This window comes from Periplaneta americana, chromosome 4 (genome assembly GCF_040183065.1).
Source record: "Periplaneta americana isolate PAMFEO1 chromosome 4, P.americana_PAMFEO1_priV1, whole genome shotgun sequence".
Classification (NCBI taxonomy): Eukaryota; Metazoa; Arthropoda; class Insecta; order Blattodea; family Blattidae; genus Periplaneta; species Periplaneta americana.
The window spans coordinates 120,855,894-120,881,256 of NC_091120.1; the positions used below are offsets into that span (position 1 = coordinate 120,855,894).

The 25,363-nt window shown below is 37.5% G+C and overlaps 1 protein-coding gene across 1 annotated transcript in view; it reads left to right on the plus strand.

The window, feature by feature from the left end:
* The window catches only part of LOC138698160 (alpha-tocopherol transfer protein-like), an 87,452-nt gene that overhangs the window by 23,000 nt on the left and 39,089 nt on the right, over positions 1-25,363 (plus strand). The window contains exon 3 of the mRNA XM_069823910.1: positions 14,860-15,112. Coding sequence (XP_069680011.1) covers positions 14,860-15,112 — 253 coding nt within the window. The remainder of the gene's footprint in view (positions 1-14,859; positions 15,113-25,363) is intronic.

A 25,363-nucleotide genomic window follows, 5' to 3' on the forward strand; every position in this document is an offset into this window, starting at 1 on the left:
TAAATTCGACCTTTTTTACTGCTGATTTTATTCTTTTATGAACAAAGAATCCTGTTCCTAATTGGTGATTATTGTTTCCTTCCCCATAATACAACAAGTAATCTCCTATTTGTGATATGCCATTCCCATCTAACCTAACCTCTTGTACTCCTACGAAGTCTATTCTATATCTAGCTAGTTCTTTTGCTACTAATGTTACCCCTCCTGTTCTATAAAGACTAGTTACGTTCCAAGTGCCAAATCTCAAAACCTTATTTCTTTGCTGTGGTCGTGCCAGAGAATCAGTCCTATTCCGAGGCTTATTATAGGGATACGTAACAAGCTGTTTTTTACGGTGATGGGTTGTTAGCCCTTCGCCCAACCCCCAAGCTGGAGGACCACCCCTTATCGGCTGTCCACGACTGCTTATTCAATATATTCGCAGCTACCCTCTATATCTGGAGGCCGTCTCCTCTATCCGCAGTAAAACGTGTTGCACGTCTAAAATCCAGGAAGTCAGAGTATAAAGAGGCTATCTGCATGGATTTCCAAAAGAATTACCAGTTCCAAACATTTCAACTATTGAGGTCTATTATCGTCGACAGTTGCCCTTTTATTCTTGTAACATACATACGCTGTCAACAGGAAGATTTGTTTTCTACATGTATGACCAAAATATTTAAAGTAATGGCTCTGATGACGTTTGCCCTAAGTTATGGCACCACTGTATGAATATTGTACCGAGCTGCGTTGGTGAACTCCGTATCTTCTACGATTCTTGTTCCGGACAAAATAGGAACTTTACGGTATTTAGATTTTGTCATTATGTAGTACATACTAAGAAGAGGTTTGATGCTCAGTGGATCACATTTCCCACTCGAGGCCACTCGTACCTGCAATGTGACAAATACATGGGACTTATCAATCAGAGAGGAAGGTGTGAAGTACCCGATGACTGGAGGCAAGAGATTGCGAATTCTAGGAGGAAACCAAACCATTCATCATTGTAAACTGTAAACAGTTACAAGGCAAAGTAAAAGGAATTACAAATTTTGAAAAATGTTTGTTCTCCAACTGCTAGAGAATATTTCAGTCTTCCTCCCATCAATGAGTCACAAGAAGTCAATAACAGTGAATGAGACGATTTTGTAGTTCAATATATTCATTCACAATGCAAAATTCAGTGCAATGAGATTAGTGTGTAGATTTGTTTTTCAATAATTATTTGGAACAATGAACACTCAAAGATAAAAATATTTATAATGGGTCAACAATATTTGTAACGTTTAAAAAGAGTACCCTACACGAAAGTAAACATGTGCTACATTGTTTGAAAATATTATGCCTGATTCTATTCCCAACAAATATTCAATTAAATTGTAACATTGTTCGTTCTTCCCGTTTATAAAACGTAGCAAACTAGACTTTTTGCAGTTTTGCATTGTTGTAATTCATAAAATCAAAACAATATTTTGTCACATATTTGCTTTATAATGCTACATTCTTGTGTGATAAAAAATAACAATAAATTAACAATAAACTATACGTTTCAAGTCCTCAAACTTTAAATTTCATTTATCTCAAAATTATTCTGAATGGACCTTGTTCGTTATTCCCGTGTACACTTCATATGTTTTCACTTCCATTCATTGTTGAATAATTACACAAATTAACAATTACAAGGAAAATCACAACCTCGCAGCATTTTTCACGCACACTACAGCATCACACATGTTGGAAGAGGCTAGCTATTAACACGTAACCGGAACCGTTTTACGGAAATGAGAATGAGAAATAATCTGTTAGGAAAGCGAGAAAACTGCATCCACCCAAGTGGTCTGTGTTGTCACATGTACATTTTACAAGTTCAGTATCACATGCTTCTGAAGAATGTCAGTTCTTGTAAAGTCATACTACCATTATTGTTCAAAGCTGCCGGTGGCCGATTAATTTTTTTATGTTAAAAATAATGTAGTTTGCAGTAGTTTCAATTTCAAAGATATTTGTGCAAAACTGACAACTTGGCTGTTGTCCTGTCTAGTAGACAATGAATGCAAGTGAGTTTCATGGCCCAAAAGTATCTGCTATACTAACGTAGAACTACTTCCTCTTTCTTTTATATAAATCCAACTTCAATTTTCAGATATCCTCGAAAGTTTCAAACCATGAATAGTAGCTTGGGGGACCCCGGGCAAAGCGGATAAGCTAAGAATAAACAATGCCACAGGCTATATTTTGGTGCTCCCGAACTAAAAACTTCATGACAATGGTTGTGACACATGTTGTCCACATATCTAAAAACAGCAATTCGTTTCCCGTACCTACGGACAGTGATCTGATTTGAGAAAGAAAATACAGTTAATTATTCGCTTTGCCCGGGTACTCGGGCAAAGTGAATATATCTATACCATTTTCACATTTCTAATTAATTTTTGTTCACTGATAATAAAATTAAATCAACACATAAGCACGATGTTAATGAGTCATATTAGACGATAAGAAATGTTATTACAGCCCTTTACAGCACGTTAGATTAGTAAAAAATACAAATTTGAACAAGTCGACGTTTCACTGGCACTGAAGACTTGGATTTCTTCTGTTTTTGCTCCTGCCCATAAGTTACATCTCTTTCGATGTTTTCAATCGGTATAGATGTAAGAATTTCAGAGCGCTGACCTTTTCTTCGTTTAGCTCGTATCTTTCGAGCATCCACTTTTGGCACTGGTCTAAATCAAAAGAAGTGACTCTAGGGTTCTCCTGCTGGCGATGTTGAGGGTTTTGGTGTAACTGAAACTGAAAATCTGAGTGTAATTGATGTATTGAATATTTCGTCAATCTTTGTTGAAGATGCCGACATCACAGAGGTGGTTGATTCTGAGTGAGCATTAACTGTTTCTTCAGCCGCTGAAGAATCTGGCACCGCAGAATTTGTTAAATCTCAGCCAAATGTCGTTTCACTGATTTCTGTCTCAAGTGGACGAACTGTAAGTTGATCTGGAGCAAAATATTCATCAACAAACACATTATGGTTGTATGGCCAGATAGCAGAACCACTGACTGGAACATTTTATTTCTTCAAGTGCTTTCTTCATGGCTCCTTCAGACCATTTGACTTGTTCCGTCTTGAGTTTGAAAAATTAAACCGTCTAAAAACACATTACGACCTTTTAAAGTAAAAATTAAGATCAATGTTACTGATTTATAATTTAATTATTGTGACTTAATGCCTCCACTATGTAAAATGATCTAACACGCTTTATTACAATAGACAAATAGATATAAAAATACAGCTAACACTTATGTAGTCAAATAAAGGTGGCAGGGCAAAGCGGATAAGTTATCCACTTTGCCCTATTCACTTTGCCCGCAGACGCCATTTCGCTTTTCATTTAAGGTTATACAAACATAAACGTCAATAACCTTCTTCGTAAGTACAGCACTTTAGAAGTAATCGTATCGCCTATATATTAATATCACATAGCAAAAAGTTTCTGCAGCGTTGTATGTTGTACTTACGTTTATCTTACCTTGAAATATTTTAAGAAAACAGTCAATTTTCTTTAAACGCACGCTGACTCCTTCTCTCACTAGCTAGAATGACGAAAAGTTACTTCCAGCAGCAAAATCTGATTGGGATTCTTCCCCAACATTGCAGAAAGCGCTAGCTGTTGGCGTTTGGAAGAAATAGCCATTATTCTCTTTACCCGGGTTATTCGTTTTGCGCGGGTCTCTCCTATATAAAGTGCAATGAATAATATATTTTGATTTATAATTTTCAAAATGTTTATATGTTGTCTTTCATAGTTTTGCGTTAAAACTGCTTTTATTGTCTCTCCTTCTAGATGTATTATAGTCTGGTTGAATGCAGCATTGTTAGATGGCAGCATGGTAGCGGTAGCAAGCTTTCTGCAAGACCAGTTGGTTTCTATTTCCCGCCCATATACTGATTCAGAGGAGGATCTCCTCCCTATCCGTTCATTTACTTGCTTTAAAACTCTGCTTCTTTCTCTGGCCGCTAGCGCGCTGTTGTCTATGTGTGTTAACTGCAGTAAAGGAGGAATGGATTGACTTTCCTCCACACAAATAATCTCGCATCCTTCTCACAGTTTTCTAGCAGCACATGAGTGCGCGTCGTTTAAAACTCGATTAACCGAGGTTTTCTTATAGCTGTGAACTTAAAAATTATCGAATCTTCCTCGAATTTCAAGGCTTATATTTCATTTGGTATTTACTTTCAAAAGAAGAAAAATGTGAGGAAGACGTTCCTCCCTTCCCTCCCCCGAGGAACCGCCACTGGTTAGACCTAATAAATGAATAGAAGTTAAAATTTATTGGATTTTAAGGTTTTATGAAATTAAGTTTTATTGTTGTCCACATGCCATTTACTAATTATTACAAGCATCAGATTACTATCAATTTTATCTTTGCAGTTGTCAGCAATGCGTATATAAAACATTACTGTAAATTCATTCCTAATATCAGATTGATTTTGTCTCGGTAAACCAAAGAAAAAATATGTAACAATTAATTACGGAAAGTAATATGAAGTATATTTCTCATAATATGCAGCTTTGATATAAGATAATAATTTTACATTAAATATTATTCAACATTTCTTAAGTGTTTCATATTATATAATTCCACATTAGTAACTCACGTTTTAAACAATAGTCCGAATCTCGCTATGTTAATATTTGTATAATTGGACGTAATTCCATCCCTCTCCGCTAGATCTCAGGTCCGCGATATTCGCACTCACGCTAATGCTGCTAGTATACAGCTGTCCGGTATTATTATAGTAAGGTATTTGTTAATAGATAGTAATGCAATCACATTTGCAAGGTGTACATTTTTTGCAATAAACTTACTTAAATTTTAATAGTCTATTCCTTATTAGCATTAACAGTCGCATACCAATGGGGGGGCCAGCTACTGACCCCAGAGAATATTTTTAATGATTTCTCTTTTATTACTGGGAAATTTATGCTATGCTTTTCTGACATTTTTTGTTGTTATGTTGTACACACTGTAGCAGAAAATTAACTTTCGGCGGCAATCGATTGTTGAGTTATAGCGATTGTTGTCGGTACATGCTCATTGGATTTCTTATATCTATTTATGTGTCAGTAATAATTGGAGCCAAGAGGTTGTATTTATTTCTTTAACAGTAAATATGACTAAGAAGAAGTAGTATATGACAGAGACAGACATTGATGAGGCGATATTTGACAGTTCTTGTAGCGAAGCTGAAGATGTTATTCAGGAGCCTAAAAGTCAAAATATTTCAAGAGAAAGTAGTGAGTCGGAGGAAGAAGAAGGTAGGCCTAATGTTTGCTTCACTCCTTTGTATAATAACACTATTTTTATTTTTGTAAATAAACTACTGGTCAGAAAGTAATAGGTTTCTGGTTACGTACGTGATGCATGTAAATACTTATTGCTTTAGAAGTTCAGCCCGTATGAAGGCATCTACGTCCGAAAGCAAAAATCGACCAATCCCCTGAAAATATGACAGTTACATCTGGTAATATATGGAAAAATGAACCAGTACAAATAAGAGAAGGCGTCACTCCGCTAACATCATGAGAACGCAGGGAGGACCTAAGCCGGGAGTGAAGCCTGACACTCCAAGGGAAGCATTCTGTATGTATTTCGATCATGATGCTCAATATATTTTTTTGATCCACACGAACCAGAGATTGGAAATACTCAGGCAATCATGTGCCGATGCATTTATACGAAATTCGAAAGATTTTGTCCAAGAGCAAATTTTAGGTGTTATGGACTTCTTCTAAACTGTGGAGTGAATCGATAAAATAAAGACAGTGTTAGAAATTCGAAAGATTTTGTCCAAGAGGAAATTTTAGGTATTATTGGACTTCTTCTAAACTGTGGGGTGAATCGACAAAATAAAGGCAGTGTTCCTGAGCTATATAGTGAAGAAAATTTTCCACTCTATAGAGCTACACTTTCAGAACACAGGTTTAGATTGTTACTGAAATGTCTGCGTTTTGATAATTCAGTTACACATGAAGATCTGAAGAAGAGAGATAAATTTGCTCCTATCAGAGATATTTGGAATATGGTGATGAGAAAGTTTCCTATGTTTTACAACCCTAACGAGTCTGTCACTGTTGACTAAGAACTAATAACATTTCATGGGTGCTGTCCATTTAGGTTATATATCCCAACCAAACCAAGTAAATATGGGATAGAAGTAAACCTCTTTGTGATTCCAACACAAACTACTACCTCGCAGTATACCCTTATGCAGGATAGTTTGAATCTGAGCAAAGAAATCATAACAGTGGTCCTGAAGTAGTGAAAAAGTTTGTTCATATGTCTAACTTGGAACAATCAGGACGAAACATCACAATGGACAGGAAATTCATAACCATATTGCTTGCAACGGAATTGTTGAAGGAGAAAGTAACTACAGTTGGCGAACTGACAGAAGAGATTTACCGACAGAGCTTCGCCCCGTTTCTTTGAAAAATGCCCAACCTGGAACAGTTAGATTCGCCTTCACTGAAGATACCACCTTGGTCAGCTATGTCCCAAAGAAAGGCAAAAGTTGTGACAGTCCTTTCCACGCAACATTGTGACATGAAGGTGACTGACGATAAGCCAGATATAATCCTGTTCTACAGTTCTACTAAAGCAGGAGTGGATGTTCTTGACAAGTGACGTTCTTGTTGTCGAGGAACACGGCGACGGCCAATGGCGGTTCTATTCAGCCTCATTGACATTGCAGCATATAATGCATATATACTGTTTCGTGAAACTAACGATCAATGGACTAAACAGTACAAAAAAAAAAAAAAAAAAAAAAAAAAAAAAAAAAAAAAGAAAGGATTCCAGAAGAAAATTTTTTTGAAAGAACTGAGTCGACAACTTTGCATCATAAATATAAAGAAGCGTGCTGAAATTTCGGTTGGCCTATACACAACGTATATAGGCCTAGATGCTTTATGTATATTTGGTTATAATTTCAATCAAGAACAAGGTGCAGTGAGCAGAGGAACTGTACGTTCAGAACCACACAGAAAAGTAACTCGTAATGCAGTGACAAATATTCCAAACAAAGGCGGTTGTTATTTATGCCCAAGAAGTAAGGACCGCAAATACATGAAGACCTGTACTTCATGTAATAAGTACATATGTTCTGCTCATATGACTAAAGAAGAGTCCATTCCTATTAGCACCTGTCCACACCAGTGGAGTAACGGTTAGCACGTCTGGCCGCGAAACCAAGTGGCCCGGGTTCGATTCCCGGTCGGGACAAGTTACTGGGTTAAGGTTTGTTCGGAGTTTTTCCCTCAACCCAAAATGAGCAAATGGTGGATAACTTTCGGTAATGGGACCCGGACAAATTCCACCGGTATTATCACCTTCATCTCATCCAGACGCTAAATAACCTAACATGTTGATAAAGTGTCGTAAAATAACCTACTAAAATAAAATAAAAATATTAGAACCTGTTCGCAGTATGATTCTGAATTATTGTTTTTGTTTGCATAAATCTTAAGCAAGTAATATTGTATCCGAATACATGTTTCTCTCAGAATGTTTATTATTTTTTTTTTGTATCTGTTCAAAAAAAATTTTTGTAAAGTAAAATACATTCAATAAAGTTGATATAAAGTTCCTTAAGCCATTATGATTACAAAAATATATAGTTTATATAGTTTAACTTCAGAGACAATGTAAAATACGTGGGGTCAGCCACTGACCCCACCATTGGCATTAGTTGGTGTAATAATGGGCATTGGTATGCGACTGTTAAAATCAACGTAAGAGTCAAAAAATAAATGTAAAATTGCAATGATAAACAATATACTTTCAGTACCATAATTAGTATGTAGTTCCTAACCTAAAACAAAATTATGGTGGAGATAAGATGAGCTTCAATGATACAATGGGAAAGTGTTAAGTGAACTCTATATGGGTCAATATTTGACATTGAAACATTAATTCATTCATAGTGTTCTGTCCAAAGGCAGGTCTTTCACTGCAAACACAGAATTTTCCAGTCTTTTCTACTTTCTGCCTTCCTCTTTGTCTCCGCATATGATCCATATATCTTAATGTCGTCTATCATCTAATATCTTCTTCTGCCACAAACTCTTCTCCCGTTCACCATTCCTTCTAGTGCATCCTTCAGTAGGCAGTTTCTTCTGAGCCAGTGATCCAGCCAATTCCTTTTCCGCTTTCTGATCAGTTTCAGCATCATTCTTTCTTCATGCACTCTTTCCAACACAGCTTCGCTTCATACTCTGTCTATCAATTTCACACGCTCCATCCTTCTCCATATCCACATTCCAAATGCTTCTATTCGCTTCTTTTCACTTCGTAGTAATGCCCGTGTTTCTGCACCATACAATGCTACACTCCACACATAGCACTTCACTAGTCTCTTCCGCAGAAGATGCACCTTTTTCTATTAAAAGCTTCCTTTGCCATTGCTATTCTCTTTTTGACTTCTTTGCAGCAGCACACGTTACTCCTTATAGTACTACCTTATTTAGAATTCGCAAGTTTACCTTCTTTACTTTTCTTCCTATGACTATGGTTTTCGTCTTGTTGGCATTTATCTTCATTCCATACTGCTCACAACTGACATTTAGCTCCAGTAGCTAATCCCTCAGTATCATCTAACAACGCCATATCAGCAGATCTTAAACACTTCATTCTTCTTCCTCCTACTATCACTCCTCCCATGTTGTGAAAACAGTTCTTCACTAAATCCTCCAGAGTAGGTAATAAATGGCATCCTTGTCGTAATCTTCTCCCTATTTCACTTGTTTCTGACATTAAATTTCTTCTCCTTCGACTCGTTTCATTTATAGAGTACTGAAAAGTCTTCTTTCTTTCCAATCCACGCCAATTTTCTTTAGGATCCCCGTCAGTTTATTCCAATTCACGATTCGATTATTCTAATTTTATACAGGATTCAATCCAAGACACAAATATAATGCTTTTTTCTAGATAACAACGTAATCATTTTTATATGTCAGTTAACAGTTCTTGTATTAATTTTTAAATGTAAGTAAACAGTACTGTATTCATTTTAAATATAATGTAAACAGTACATAGAATGTTACAAGTTTTAACAAACTTCACAATTGATTTGATACAATCCTTCTATAGTAAGTTCCCTTGCAAGTTATTGTTACACTTCAACATTCCAAACATCAATGGTGATGGTGATGATGATGATGATGATGATGATAATGATGGTGATAGAATTTTTATGTACTAAAATATATAATAATAAAACAATGTCAGTACTGCCTTCGCGCTACGAGTTGGCGGGTGGAGTGGATAGGCGGGACGGGGGAACTTCACGCTACAATCTGACCTGAAAACGTCAGTCCACTTACCTGGCTACAGGGGAACGAAGTCAGACATAAAAGATTCTTCATCTTCATCTTCGGTGTTGCTGTCGTTATGGCTGTCATCATCACTCTCATCACTGCTGTCATCGTCACTGGTGTCCGCGTCGCCAACATTAATGATGAACTCGTCTATAACGTCCTCCATTATTGCGTCTTTCTCCCAGTAGTAGTTTTCAATATCACTCACATGTTTACAGTATCCAGTCCAGTCTTCTTTAGTTACAGATTTGAATCCTTCTTGCACAAGTTCTTGCAGTCTTTTCAGTGACATATCACCCGTTGTGTTATGTGACCTTACATAGTTCTTAACACTACTCCAAGCTAATTCAATAGCGCTTAGGTCACACATATACGGTGGTAACCTGACGACAGTGTGACCATGATTTGCAAATATCGTATCTATTTGGTACACTTTTTGCTTAGGACGAATTTGTTCAATTAACGAAAAAAGAGTGAACTTCCTCATATTTTCTTCACATGGCACTCCATGCCTTCGCAGGTAGTCCAACATTTCCTTTTTTACCGCTGATTTGGTTGGTACCTTATCTAATTGTTTTCCATGATAGGGCGCATTGTCCATGACGATTACAGATGGAGTAGACAGATTGGGAATAACTTTTTCAATCACCCACGTTTCGAAATTGTTAGAGTTCATCTGTCCATGATAGTCGCCTGTTGCTGTCCCCGACTTGTATACTAATTCGCATCCTTCAACAAAGCCATTAATCCCACCCAAATGGACAACAATGAGTCTGTTAGACGCATTAACGGTAGTCAAAACTCCAGTAACGTCTTTATGCTGCCAGCACTTGCGAAACAAATTTGTGTCTACCCATGTCTCGTCCAGGTACAAGATTGGTTTACCCTCTTCCCTAAGCTTTCTAATTGTCTGTAGGTATTTACACCTCCAATTTACAATGTTTTCCCTTTCAATTAAAAATTTTCGTCTCGATGCACACTTTTTCCATCTGAAACCCATTTCCTTTAGTATTCGTCGTAATGTTGTCGCCTTCCATTTTAAATTAATTCTGTCTTTTAACACAGGCAAAAGTTTCTTGCAGCTTGGTACTACTTTCTTGTTCAGATAAAAATTCTCAATTATGTCCTTTATCACTCTCCGGTCAAAGTCATCTACATTTGCGTTCCGATAGTCTGGACGTTTCCGTTTTTTTTTTTTTTTCAGGTGTCGACAAAACACTTTCTTCTTCTTTGTAGTCTTTCATTTGTTTCCTTATACGCTGTATCGTTCTTATAGATACATTACAATACTTTTTTGCCCTTTCTGCAGATTTCGTAACAGGAATGCTAAGACATTGTTGTTCTTTTTCTTCATCACAGCATTTTATCACATTTGCAATAATATTTCTTTCTCCGCTATGGATTGTCAATCCTTGTTTCCTCTTTGTCGACATATTTACAATTATTTGCAATTAATAAACCGCTATGTAAGCCTAAACTGCCACTATACAATAATAAAAACTCCACTAACTGTATTATAATCAACTATATTAACACCAGAAAAAAAACCTATTATTAAAGACTTGCGATATATTGAAACTATTCTTGTTGAAACAAATAAAACACAACCAAACGCCACTATTATTTCACAGACCCGCAGACACTCTCAAATATACGTGCAGTAGATGTTTGTGAAACAGGAATATTGCAGTGAACAGCGCAGTGCGCATGCGCGACTGTTTCCCCTCCGCCCCTTCTAAGTACTTCAGCCGCCTTCTCCTGGCGTGACAACAGTTTCTCTTTCCATTTCAAAACATAGAAATAAAAGGTTTGAAGTCAGACGGTTCCTTTTCAGAGTGGCAGTTGCCTTGAAGAACATTCATACTAAAACAGTAGTAGATAAACCTCCCGTCTCAGTCTCACGTTCGCATACGTTGCATTTTGAATTTGGTACTGCATATTAAACAGTTTGAATTCGAATTCCAGACCAGCCAATCAGAGAAAGGCATTGATTTGATTGGATATTTCAAGGTTGCACAATTATATAACTGCCCACTTCCATTAACGTCATCTCTCAGGGAATTATCGGAGTTAACTAGTGTGGATTTTTTTGTTCATAATAATTCCATAAAAACAAATACAAAAAAAAACGATAAATTTATGAGAAAATCGATATATTGTACGATATATGGAATCAGAATTTCGATATCGATATACCGATATATTAAAACGAAAATATCGGTATTTCGTAAAACCGATATATCGTTCCCGTCTCTATTTTAGAGACATGATTGTAAACAAATTCGAGGAATTAAATCAAGCGTTAAGTGAGTCGTGGGGAATAAGGAAAATTGGTGAAAAATATGACGGGGGAGACGAGATTTGATAGTATAAGGAAGACAAGCGGGTGAAGGAAGTGCTTACTACGAAGAGGGGGAGGAATGGTCAGTGAAAGAGGTAGAGATCAGTGATGATAACGAACTGGTTTTACTAGGGTAAAAAAGGACTAGTGAATAGTACTTTTCGAGTTAATAAGTGACCAATATTAGTGAACTAGTAAAAGATAAAGAAAAGAGTAGATGGAAAGATTAACATCAGAGTAACGAAGGTGTGAATAGTAGGAATAATGATGGTGCACATAAATTATTATAAGGAAGAGTGAACTGAATAAAAAATCGGCTGTAGAAGTGAACCGGTATAATCAGTAAGGTATAGTCAACTAGTCAATAAATAATGAATAGCAAAAATAAGGTAGAATAAGTATCAAATAGACGATGGACTGAACAGCAAGATGGAAGATAACTAGTGGGATTAGGGTAGTTTTATTAAAGTATACTGCAAAGAAATGTTATTTGCAATGATTGTTGATGGTGGCACCGTATACGTCAAAATGTGAGGTCCACCATTACATGTAAGAATTTCTGTGACGAAATATATATCATAGCACATGTCTGCTTGACTTCTCACTAACAATAAATAAAAACACTGTCCCCTGATAACAATTCAAACTTAATAAGAAAGAATATTCCTACTGATAGGCTTAGACTTAAGGGGAAGAACTTACAGAAATCTCTTTTATCATATTATTTTAAGTAGAGCCTATATATTCCTAACACAGTATCATACCAACGTATGAAGCCTTTTAAATAAAATATTTTAATTTTGCTCTTTATGATATGGTCACAGACATAAAAAAATGCAAAAAAATTTATGTGGTATTATAAAGATAATGAAATATCTGCTCTCAAGAGTATCACAGAATCACAAATCTTATCTTAAATGGAAGCTAAAGGACTGCTAATCAATTTTGTTGGATGATTTTTAGAAAATTTAAATTTTATATTTTTATTTTTATTTTTATTTTGTATTTTTATGAACAGAAAGAAAAACTGCATATATATAGGATTTATTTTAAGTTATTCTTCAATTTGCAATTTGTCAATTTTCTCTTACAGAATTATTCATGTGTAATATAAGAATAAGTCCTGAAAATTTGATTCAATTACTCTATTATTGTCAGAGATATTACATAATATATTAAATGTTGAAAAATGTAAAATAAACAAATTCCGGATATTCAACGGAGAAGTTTGATTTGAGCACAGAGTAAAGGGACTGGAGCGCAGCGGCTATTTAAAAATGGCGTCAAAGCAATTATTTTCTTCCTGACGACCTTGAAATTTCGCTCAAATAAAGTCAATACCAAGAAGTGTATGCTAAAAAAAATATGTTAATTTTGACACATATTTGGATATTCCTATAGGTCCTTGGAAGCTTTTCTGGAGAATTACGAAAAGGATGATTGAAAAAATTCCGCAAATACATGCTCCAGGATTCATCAAGACAAGAGTGCGTCTATTGGAGAGGTTCATGGGGTCTTCTTTAAATCAAGCTTCTTTACAATTAAAATGTAAATGAAAACAATATACTTGTTTTGCTTGGGTTGGTTAAAAGGTAATGGCAACAGTTCGATATTTCTGACATGGCTTTATTCACAGGAGTACAACATTTACGTACCTTCTATATAGTCGCCCCCCCCTTATTTATTACCTTTTGCCAAATGTTTGGAAGGCTTCGTACACCATCAGCGCGTCCACCTTTGTTGATGTTCCGTACTGACCGCCCTAAAGCACGGATAAGTTCATCTCTGGTTTGTACCGGGTCCCTCGCAGTAGTTCTTTCACTTTGGTGAAAAGATCGTAATCGCATGGATCATATCGGGTGAGTACGGTGGATGTTCCAGTAGTCCGCGTTTTCCGTCTGCCTTGGAGGTACAGCGTGGTGCAGTATTACCCCATCAATGTCATACGCCACAATGAACATCTCCTTCACAGCACTTTGTGTAGGGCGCACTTTCTTTGGACGAGGAGAACCGGGATGCTTCCATTCATTTGATTGGCGTTTCAAGTTTGGTTCATACGAGCGAGTCCAGGTTTCGTTCATAGCGACGATTCGTCCAAGAAAGTCGTCACCTTCCCTTTGGTACCGGTGCAACAAGGCCTTCCCGGAACGCTTTAACCAATCGTGCAACTGTGCGATATGGCAACGCTGCATCGCCACATGCTTCACACAGTCCCTGAAAACATTCTTGTGCACTACGACCTCGTGCCATTTCAATTTTGATCCAGAAACGTTTCTCTAGTTTTGTAAGCATGGTCTTAGGGCGCTGGCACTATCCCTATGAAAGTGAACGTTCTACACACTGTAGTAGATTGACAGAGTACTGTCGCCGCTGGCTGCACTAACTCATCTAACAGTCCTTGTCCATGTCCACACAGCTGGCAGCTCTCGAACGCACCATCGTCACGTGACAGCAGTGTTGCCATTACTTTTTATCCAACCTATGTATTTACTTTTTCCTCAACATAAAAACATCCTTTAAATGACGGTTGAAGGGATCAAGATAGAAGGGAGTAAAACATATTTCAAAGGAGGAAATATGGGAAGGGGAGCGTAAGGTCAGCACTGCTATTGAATAAATCCGTATCTATCTAGAGCAGTACAGAAGACTTGTAAAAAACAACATAGTAAAAAAGTATTTAGTATGACAGAAAAAGTGGAAGTGATACGATAAATAGAATGGAAGAAAATAAATAATGCGAGATGTGAATCCGATCTATATCCAAACGATACAAAAAATCGCAACCAGAATTGTTAGTGCATTTTGAACTTAATGGATCGAGAATGAAGCGATTGCGAAAACCTGAAATATGTGACCTCCCTTAGCTACTACCTACATCATACATCTCGATTACGACAACATTCATTAGTAACACAATTTTTGAGGCCCCTTCAATGACGTTGCAATCGAGTTTTACTGTACTTCTATCATTTGAAAATTACTCGATGTCACTCTTTGTCTCTATGGATAGATGGAAAATGCATTATTATTTCAGTTCTAGTAAAAATCACTTGCTGTCTCCCTTTCAGTGATAGAGTCGCGGGTCATATACCATTTGCTAATGTATACTGTGCACACTATTGTAGTAACATAGATGTAATAAATACGAACTTTTCACTGCAGCAACTTGGTCCCTGTCAACTGGAGTTCACCTGAAGGATACAAATTGGTGGTGTGTCGACTGGTAGATTACGATGCAGCGAAGTTCAACTTTGTAGAAGTTATCAAAATGTTCTTCATGTTCCTCGATGTGTATCTGGCAGAAGATGGACTATACCCTGGGTATATTATTGTCTTCGATATGAAGGGTACAACCATTGGTCACTTTACAAGAGCAAGTGTATCTGCAATCAAGACATTCATGAACTATGTTCAGGTATTTAAAATTATTTAAATTAATTATATATATAGTTAGTTGGTTTCTAATAAACTATTACAACAATGAACTAAAGAGTTTCTTTCATGAATTATTTTTCAGTTATTTCTCGTATCATACAAGCATACTAACGGCTTTCCAACAAACCAATTCAGATGAAAACCAGTAATTTCATTCCAAATACTTGTGCAGATATGAGATAGGCCTACATATTTCATAAATAAACGAAGGAAAATAATAATAATAACACATAAACACTTAAATTTCATTAAATTTATTCCACTCTCAATCATATTCACAATCGTTATAAATAAGGACGGATTCTTTAAAATGTAAATATTACAATAATAACCAATCGTGAGCACAAACGTTCCACGCAATTACAAGAATCTAATGAATACCCTGTCACTTTTCATAAGGTTTTTCTCCAACTATAACGTGAATGTTAGGTAATCCCATTGCAAATTCTTAGATTCATCCCGCCAAAATACCATCTCGCTATCACCAATTCCATCGACCCTAAATTAACCAGTAGTTGATACAGTGCCGTTATATAGCGAAATAAAAATTAATTCGATCCATTCTAGATAATGGCGTAGTTGATACAGTGTCGCCAAATAAGTTATTAAAAAACCAAGGAAGATAGATTATAACTTTTTTATATAGACCCTATGTTCTATGTATGACACGGAAAAAGTCCAATCCATGTTGATACTCGTATTGAGTATGCCTACTCATAACCAGTGTGCTTCCACATATCTACCTCGCTGTATTTCCGAATAGGCCTACACTGCAACCCATTCACTTATTGTATCCTAGAAAAACTTACCTATCTTATAGTCTATGTGATTATACAATTAAAATAACATTAAGTATACTCTTGAAACGATCTGGGTGTGTTTTGGCGTATTCAGGTTAAAAAAAAAACATATTCAGTGAAGTTTCTGAAACGAAAGTTGAAAATAGTTAAAAGTCTGAGAATTGATGGAATTGTTATTGTACCAAATGTGGATGACTAAAAATTAAAATGCGAATAATGTAATAAATTTTATGAAATTCGAAAATTCGAAAAAATTCATGCTAACATTTTATAACCATAATTTTCCATATCATGGATCTTCTTATAACTTCTGTATTAAAACATTTGTTTACATGCTCAAACCCAGCACATTTCGCGGATGTTCGTGTAAAGGGGATTAAGTCAAATTGCAAGGTATGTAAACTTCTCTCCTTTAGTACTGAACAAAACTCCTTTGTCACAAAATATGGAGCACTGTAACTGCATCATAAATGGAAGAATAACTTAACCCTTTTAACACAAGAGAAAAGTAATTGTGGCTAGTTCAAATCTGTACTTATCCCAGTTTAGACAAATCATACTTAACCCCCTTTTACACGAGCACCCGCGATTTTATCTTATAAATAGGTTTCAACGCTCTGATAGATTCTTTTGCAATATCCGTAGCCTGAAGGTCTGCTTCCTGGTAGGTGGATTGGAAGAAAATACCTCTTACCTTTGCATCCCAAATTGCGTAATTTGACTCCTTTACTATTTTCTCAAAGCAACGTCACCGGCGTGGCTCAGTCGGTTAAAGCCCTTGCCTGCCTGTCTGAAGTTGCGCTCGGGTGCGGGTTCAATCCCCGCTTGGGCGAATTACCTGGTTGGGTTTTTTCCGAGGTTTTCCCCAACCGTAAGGTGAATGCCAGGTAATGTATGACGAATCCTCGGCCTCATCTCGCCAAATACCGTCTCGCTATCACCAATATCATCGATGCTAAATAACCTAGAATTTGATACAGCGTCGTTAAATAACCAACTGAAAAAAAAGAAAAAATATCAAATCAATCACATAACTTCATACTAATTAGGATTATAGCCAGCTGTCAATGCTGTGAGATCTGATGCATATTCTGAACATTCAAGGAAAGTAAGTCTACGTTGGTTAAACAGCGTTTATATCAATAATGCATCTTTTATATTTTTGATGCTTTAACTTCTCGAAATGGTTTAATATGTGTAACCAATTGTGTATTTTAAAGAAAATCCGTTAGTCTATTATTAAGAAGAGAAAAGCTGAAAGGAGAATGTTAGTGACGCAACATGCAGAATTTCACTTGTGTAACAAAGCATCTTCCAATAATAGTTAATTCATTTACGATAATGATTATTTAACTTACTTATTTACTTACAAATGGCTTTTAAGGAACCCGGAGGTTCATTGCCGTCCTCACATCAGTCTATATCCTGAGCAAGTTTAATCCAGTCTCTACAATCATATCCTACCTTCCTCTAATCCATATTAATATTAGCCTCCTAGCTATGTCTCAGCATTTCCAAAGGTAGATTGTTATTTAACACTCGCAGTATTTATGTCACACAGTGTCCCGTTTTATTTCCACACCCGTAACAAGCAAACATTCTCATGGGAGCAGACAAAGAAATTATTTTTTTTCCTTCCAACATATTAATAATGTTAAAACAAGTGCTTACACAAACGTTGACCAATCGAGCGCAATCACGAGGGCCGTAAAAACATAAGTTTCCCTGGAGCAGTTTACATGAAGAAAACACAATTTCTTAGATAGATTTATTGAAACAAATAGAGCAATTTTTAAGCTATTTTTCAACATTTTCCCCACCGGAAATGACATTTGTCATACCGTGCAATCAACTTTTATATCCCTGCGTCGTAGAAGTCTGCCGCCTGTGATCGGAACCAGTGTGTGACAGCCGTCTGCACCTCTCTGACGATCCCACGATGTGACAAATGTCTCAGTTCCGGTGGGAATATGTTGAGTAATACCTCAACAATGATTGTTGTGTCTGTTCCAATAAATTTTGCCAATGAAATTGTATTTTTATTCTGTAAATGGTCCCAGGAAAACTTATTTTTTACGGCCCTCGTAATTGCGCTCGAGTGACCAATATTTGCATACGCATTTGTTTTGACATTATTAACATGGTGGAATAAAAATAACTTTTTTATCTGCCCCCACGAGAATGTTTGGTTGTAAGCGGCAATTACTCCTGCAGCTATATTATGATTAGAGCTGTGACTTTGTCCTTTTTGCCTATTTTATTCCTTTATTCAAAGTTCTTGGCACTTCAATTAAATATCGATTGTACAGTCCTAGGATTAAGATACTGCAATTCTATAGTGCCTAAAATTGTCTATTTTGGTGATAAGTTCCTATTTCTGATAATGAAACCTATAAATGTCTATTTCTGTCTTTTAACTTTTCAAAGTTTAAAATCGGTTCCTTCCTTCATCCATTATCAATGAAGGAACTAAAAAAGAATGTGATTGAAAGATTATTGTGGTTAATGTTGTGGCAATGTTTAGCTCGTTTCTATGGTAATTAGATCTCGTTGTTTTAACACTTGACATCAGATTGCGTCATAGTCGGTAGCTACGTTTGTAGAATGTGAGAGTTGCAAAGATTGGTGAAAATTACAGTAGCGTGCAAATTAATCCAAACACGACATATTTTTACATTTTCTGTCATTGTTGGCCTCACAGCTGCTCATACCGCTTTAATTGACATCTGTAGTACGTGTAATTCCATTGTTGAAGGTCTGTCATTATTTTTTTTATAATATGCGACATTTTGCCTGTCGTTTTGTACTTCTAAGCATTTCAGTTGTGTTGAAGACTTAATACTGCAATCCTGTGTACATTCTGTTGTATTCACAAATGGATACAACGCCACGAAAACGGTCTATAATTATAACATTTGCAGAGCATTCTTCTATGACACAGAGGCAAATTGCTGCAGAATGTCACATCGGTTTGGCTACTGTTAATTTGATCATAAAACGATACAGGGAGACTGGATCCATCACACCCCAGAAAAAAGGAAACTGTGGCCGGAAAAGGAAGACTTCACCTGCAGATGATCGTTTAATTGTCAGGAAAAGTAAATTAAATCCTAGACTAACTGCTGTCGACTTAACCCGCGAGTTAATGGCTACCACTGGGGCGAATATTCACGTCACAACAGTGCGGCGTAGGTTTTTGGAAGCTGGACGAAGGGCTCGTAAGCCTATTAAGACGCAACTGCTAACCCCTGTTATGTGCAAAAAACGCTTAATGTGGGCAAAATTACATCAACACTGGACAGTGAATGACTGGAAGAATGTACTTTTTTCCGATGAGTCTCATTTCAAGATCCACGGCCACCGTGTTTCTTACGTACGAAAGGATCCGAAAAAGTAACAGCAGCTCATCTCCAACAAGCACCCAAATACCTCCCTAAAGTAATGTTTTGGGGTTGTTTTACACATGAAGGGCCTGGAGGCATTAATACCTATCAAGGGAATGATGAATTCTGACGAATATATTCACTTATTGGAAACCAGAATCGTACCCCAGCTGCAAAAATCATTTCCGGATGGCAGAGGTGTGTTCCAATAAGACCTGGCACCATGCCATACGTCTCAAAAAACTACAGAATTCCTCAACAAGAAGAATATTCAGGTACTCCCCCGGCCAGGCAACTCACCCGACATCAACCCCATTGAGAACTTGTGGTCAATTTGCAAAAGAAGAATGCAAAAAATGGATTGTTCTAAAAAGGAGAAGATGATTTCTGCCCTCATTGGAGTATGATTTCGCGATGAAGAAATGAAGAATATTTGTGGGAAATTAGTGGAATCCATGCCAAATCGTCTCAGAGCTGTTATTAGGAACAAGGGAGGCCACATAGATTACTGAGGTATGTCTTAGATCCTTTTTTTTTTAATCCCGTTTGAGTGTTTTTGCATAAGTAATTACGTTGTTCGGATTAATTCGCACGCTACTGTAGATGACGCCGTTTATAAATGTTGTTATTTTGTTACAGTGATATTAATATAAATTGAGTGCACAGAGTACATTTAATACTCAGTAGTGACCATAAATTCGTTATTCTATAACTATTTATTATTTATTTACAAATACGCTATTATGATTAACTCTTCATTAATTCAATCAATTGTAATGTTTTGCCCAAGGGCAGGTCTTTTACTGCAAATCCAGCTTTCTCCAATCTTTCCAATTTTTTGGCTTCCTCTTTGTCTTCGCATATGATCCATATAGGCGTCCACACCTTTGGAGTAACGGTCAGCGCGTCTGGCCGCGAAACCAGGTGGCCCGGGTTCGAATCCCGGTCGGGGCAAGTTACCTTGTTGAGGTTTTTTCCGGGGTTTTCCCTCAACCCAATACGAGCAAATGCTGGGTAACTTTCGGTGCTGGACCCCGGACTCATTTCACCGGCATTATCACCTTCATATCATTCAGACGCTAAAGAACCTAGATGTTGATACAGCGTCGTAAAATAACCAAATAAAATAAATCCATATAGGCTATCTTAATGTTGTCTATGAGCGATGAAATGTGAGCTGAAAACAAAAAGCTAAAAATAACGGAAGAAGACAGCCGCAACTAAAGCCTTGATTTTCCTCAACCGACGCATGCGACGTGCGGGGCCCGCCTCGCTCCTCGCACGTCGCATGCGTCGGTTCAGAAAAACCAATGCTTAAGAGGACACAGACGTGCCACGCCGAAGCGGAGAACAAGTGGCGCCTTATGTTGACGCAAAGGAGGAAGCGCTGACAGCGAGAAACTACAGTGACTGTACGAGAAACCGAGTCCGTGCGAGAAACGGGAGAGAGGCGACGCTAAGCGGACAACACCAGAAGCTGCAGTCGGCAAAGATCAACCAACAAGAAAACACAAAAGAGAAAGAAGGAACGCGTAACACAGTGGTCGTCACCACTCGCTGGAGCAACGTGTTGTAGCCCGTCGTGCAGCAGGAAGAGGTAGAGAGCATACCCGCCAACAGCTACGAGTGCACCATATTGCAGTGCCTTCTCCGCGGGTAAGATACGCTAGCCCGAGGGTGCAGTGTGTTGATGACTGCTGGCGTAACTAATGGTTCCACAAAACCTGCGCATATCTTAAACAGAGAGAATTTGATAAAATGTACAAGAACACGTCATGTAACCTAACCAAACTCTATAGATGCTGCAAAACCGCGCTACAGAAAATGATAGACCAGGAGGTAATAACGCAACAGTTAATGACAAAACCGACGAGATCACAACCAAAAACCCCGTAATAGAGGAGCTAACGCAAAAAAAAAATCGAAAGTCATGCCGACGTCCTACAAAATAAGCTAGACGCAGCAATTTATTGAGATAAAAATTCAAAACGCGACACGTAAGCACAAACCACCAGTCCTAAAACCACTAGTGATGACAGAGCAGAAGAAGAGGCCGGTAGAAACAACACACTCTGTCATCACGGAAAGGGAAGAGTTCCCACCAATAACAAGAGCGGGACACGGGATGACCACAACTGGAATCGAAGATGACGCCCAAGAAAAATGGAGAACAGCGACGAAGAGTAATGGACGGGAGCAAGACCCAGGAGCAGAGAGCAACAATCTAGAAGTCTGGGTACGTTGACAGGCATTGGAACGGAAGACAACGTCCTGCGACAGCAGAGAGAAAGGCCTCGCTCTTAGTGGGAAGATTGAGACAGAAATCAACTTCCGAGCCAGTAAAGATCTTTCTAAGTAGGAAGGGAATCACCGATGAACTCACATACGAGGAACTACCAAGCAGAGGAAACACCAAGGTTTTCAAGATAGGAATTCCTTTCAACACCCTCGAGACGGTAAGCAAGGAAGAGTTTTGGCCAGTAGATAAAAATATGAGGTGCTTTCGTTTCTTTCGGAGAGGCGGGGGGACACACTTCGATTAGAATCCACACCACGCCACGAAATAGACAAGAAAATGAAAGATCGAAATGGAGTATGTTTTTGCGGAATATAGAAGGCAAAAGAAACTTAATGAGCATTGTCTTGAAAAAGATATAAAAATTACGATATTTTAGTCTTTACAGAAATCCTAGCAAAGGAATCTGTCGAAATTACAGGAAAATACGCCACCCCTCACCAGCAATTCAGAAATCGGAGGGCAGGCCTCCAGGAGGAGTATCCTGTTATACCAGCTCCAGAATAGGCCAAAATTTTTTTGGAAAACATAGTAAACATGAAGAGCAACTTAGTCACAATCATAATCCTCTATTTCAGGCATCAAACGAATGTCGCACAAATCATGGACACAACGATGAACTTCATCAAAAGTACTTCATCAAATGAAAGAACTATATTAGCAAGCTATTTCAACTGCGGATACAATAAACCAACAAGAGAACCAGGATATTAACATAAACACAAGAAAAAGAAGGTTTCACGCTCCTAAAATTGCTGAATAGAAAACATACATCGTCTCAAGCGACAGCAGTAGGAGCAGACTAGGTATGTGTAAGAGGAAACGACATAGAAGTACAAAGACAAGAGGTCCTCGCTACATCACCTCTGACCCCACTCAGAAAACACCTTCCGATAGTCACCACCTTCAAGATCCACCTACCCGCAGTCCACAAAATGAAACACCAAAGATCAAAAACTCAGCTCGGCAACATCACAAGTGTCGCAGATAAAAGCTAAACTGTGGTTCGACGCCCAATGCCATTGTCAAAGAAACCGTACTCTCAAGGAACTACATCTGGCAAGAGCAACAAATAGCCCTCACTACTACGCTGAAGCCAGGACTAGCACACTCAACAGACATCCAGCTTTTCTACGCCAAGTTACTCCCTATACTGTAATATGGACTGGACATCACATGGACCCGGATAAACTACAGTGACCTGTAGACCATGGAGAAAGTCAAACCAAAGTTATTAAAAGCAGCACTGGGAATCTCAAAGTATGTACCCTCCAGAATGGTATACGAACTCGCGCGAGAATCTTACCTGATAGAGAGACTGTGAATCAGGGTCATGCTGACATCTACCGCAACAGAAACCCGACTACGTACGACATGCAAGAGAAGAAGACGGAAATAGTGAGTTCTAGGGAACGGATGCGATGATCAACCGAAACTGGTCAAGGACGATCAACAAGTTATGAACCGCAATAACAAGACTAGCAGGTCACGGTTTTCATCACAAACTGTGCAGAAGATCAGAATACCGCGAACCTTCCACCGAATGCGTGTGCAAACTGTGCAACGAAGCGTGTCCAAAATAACACTTTAGTAAATGTGCTAATAGAACGACGTTATTGGTGGAATATAGTAAAGAGAAATAACTTATATTAAACTAATTGCAAGTTTGTGCGCAATTCTGTCTTATAATGTCGTCTATCATCTGATATCTCCTTTTGTCCCGAACTCTTCTCCCGTTCACCATTCCTTCTAGTGATCCTTTTCAGCCTTCTAGTTATATCTTCTCAGCCAGTGACTCAAACAATTCCTTTTTCTCTTCTTGATCAGTTTCAGCATTATTTATCCTTCACCCACTCTTTTCAACGCAGCTTCATTTCTAATTCTGTCCGTCCATTTCACACGCTCCATTCTTCTCCATATCCATATTTCAAATGCATCTAATCGTTTCTGTTCACTTCGTCGTAAAGTCTATTAAATATTACTTTTCGTGTTTGGTGTGAGTGCTTCAAGATTAATTACCTTAATAATGCACATGAATTGAGAAAATATGTATAATATTTTTGCAAATATTCCAGTTTCTTCAAGTCAACAACAATCAATAATATTATCGCCTCAAACTAAAATGGACATTAGACCCAGAAATTCGTGTAAGTATTGGTGTAGAGAAGAAATCAATGAATTCTACAGTGAAACAAATGAAAGTCTGTAAACAATAAAAGAATGATGAAATATTTACAACTTACAAATGGCTTTTAAGGAACCCGCAGGTTCATTGCCGCCCTTACAAAAGACCACCATCGTTCCCTCCCCTGTGCAAGATGAATCCAGTCTATGTCATTATATCCCACCTATCTCAAATCCATTTTAATATTATCCTCCCATCTACGTCTCGCCCTCCCCAAAGGTTTCATTTCCTTCGGCCTCACAACTAACACTCTATATGCATTTCTCGATTCGCCATTACGTGCTACATGCCCTACCCATCTAAAACGTCTGGATTTAATGTTCCTAATTATGTCAGGTGAAGAATACAATGCGTGCAATTCTGCATTGTATAACTTTCTCCATTCTTCTTTAACTTCATCTCTCTTAGCCCCAAATACTTTCCTAAGAATCTTATTCTCAAACACCCTTAATCTCTCTTCCTTTCTCAAAGTGAGAGTCCAAGTTTCACATCCATACAGAACAAGTAATACAACTGTTTTATAAAATCTAACTTTCAGATTTTTTGACAGCAGACTAGATATCAAAATCTTCTAAACCGAATAATAACAGGCATTTCCCATATTTATACTGCGTTTAATTTCCTCCCGAGTGTCATTTATATTTGTTACTGTTGCTCCAAGATATTTGAACTTTTCCACCACTTGGAGCGAAAAATTTCTAATTTTTATATTTCAATTTTTTTTCAATATTCTAGTCACGAGATATAATCATATACTTTGTCTTTTTAGCGTTTACTTCCAAACCTATCGCTTTACTTGCTTCAAGTAGATGAATTATTTAGGGCACCAAAAAGCCATTGAAAACATACTTACTTACTTATGGCTTTTAAGTAACCCAGAGGATTATTTACGCCCTCTCATAAGCCCGCCATAGGTTCCTATTATGAGCAAGATTAACCCAGTCTCTACAATCATGGTCCACCTCCCTCAAATCCAGGGGCGTATTTTGCGGGCTACCGGGGCTACCGGCGGTAGCCCAAGGAATTACAAAAGAAAAAGTTTATAATATAACATAATGTAATAATTTTGTATTATTAATTTTACCATAGTAATTAAAATTAAAGTAATTGTTAGATATATTTTGTGTAATAATAGGGTCAGCGGTAGCCCAAACCCTTTAACTAGTATACGCCACTGCTCAAATCTATTTTAATATTATCCTCTCATCTACGTACCGGACACCCAAAGGTCTTTTTCCTTCCGGTTTCCCAACTAAGATTCTATATGAATTTCTGGATTCACCCATACGTGCTACATGCTCTGCCCATCTCAAACGTCTGGATTTAATGTTCCTAATTACATGTCAGGTGAAGAATAAATTACGTGCAGTTCTGCATTGTATAACTTTCTTCATTCATCCCTCTTAGCCCCAGATATTTTTCTAAGCACCTAATTCTCAAACACCCTTAACGTCTTTTCCTCTCTCAAACTGAGAGTCCAAGTTTCACAACCATACAGAACAACCGGTAATATAACTGTTTCATAAATTCTAACTTTCAGATTTTTTGAGAGCAGACTGGATGACGA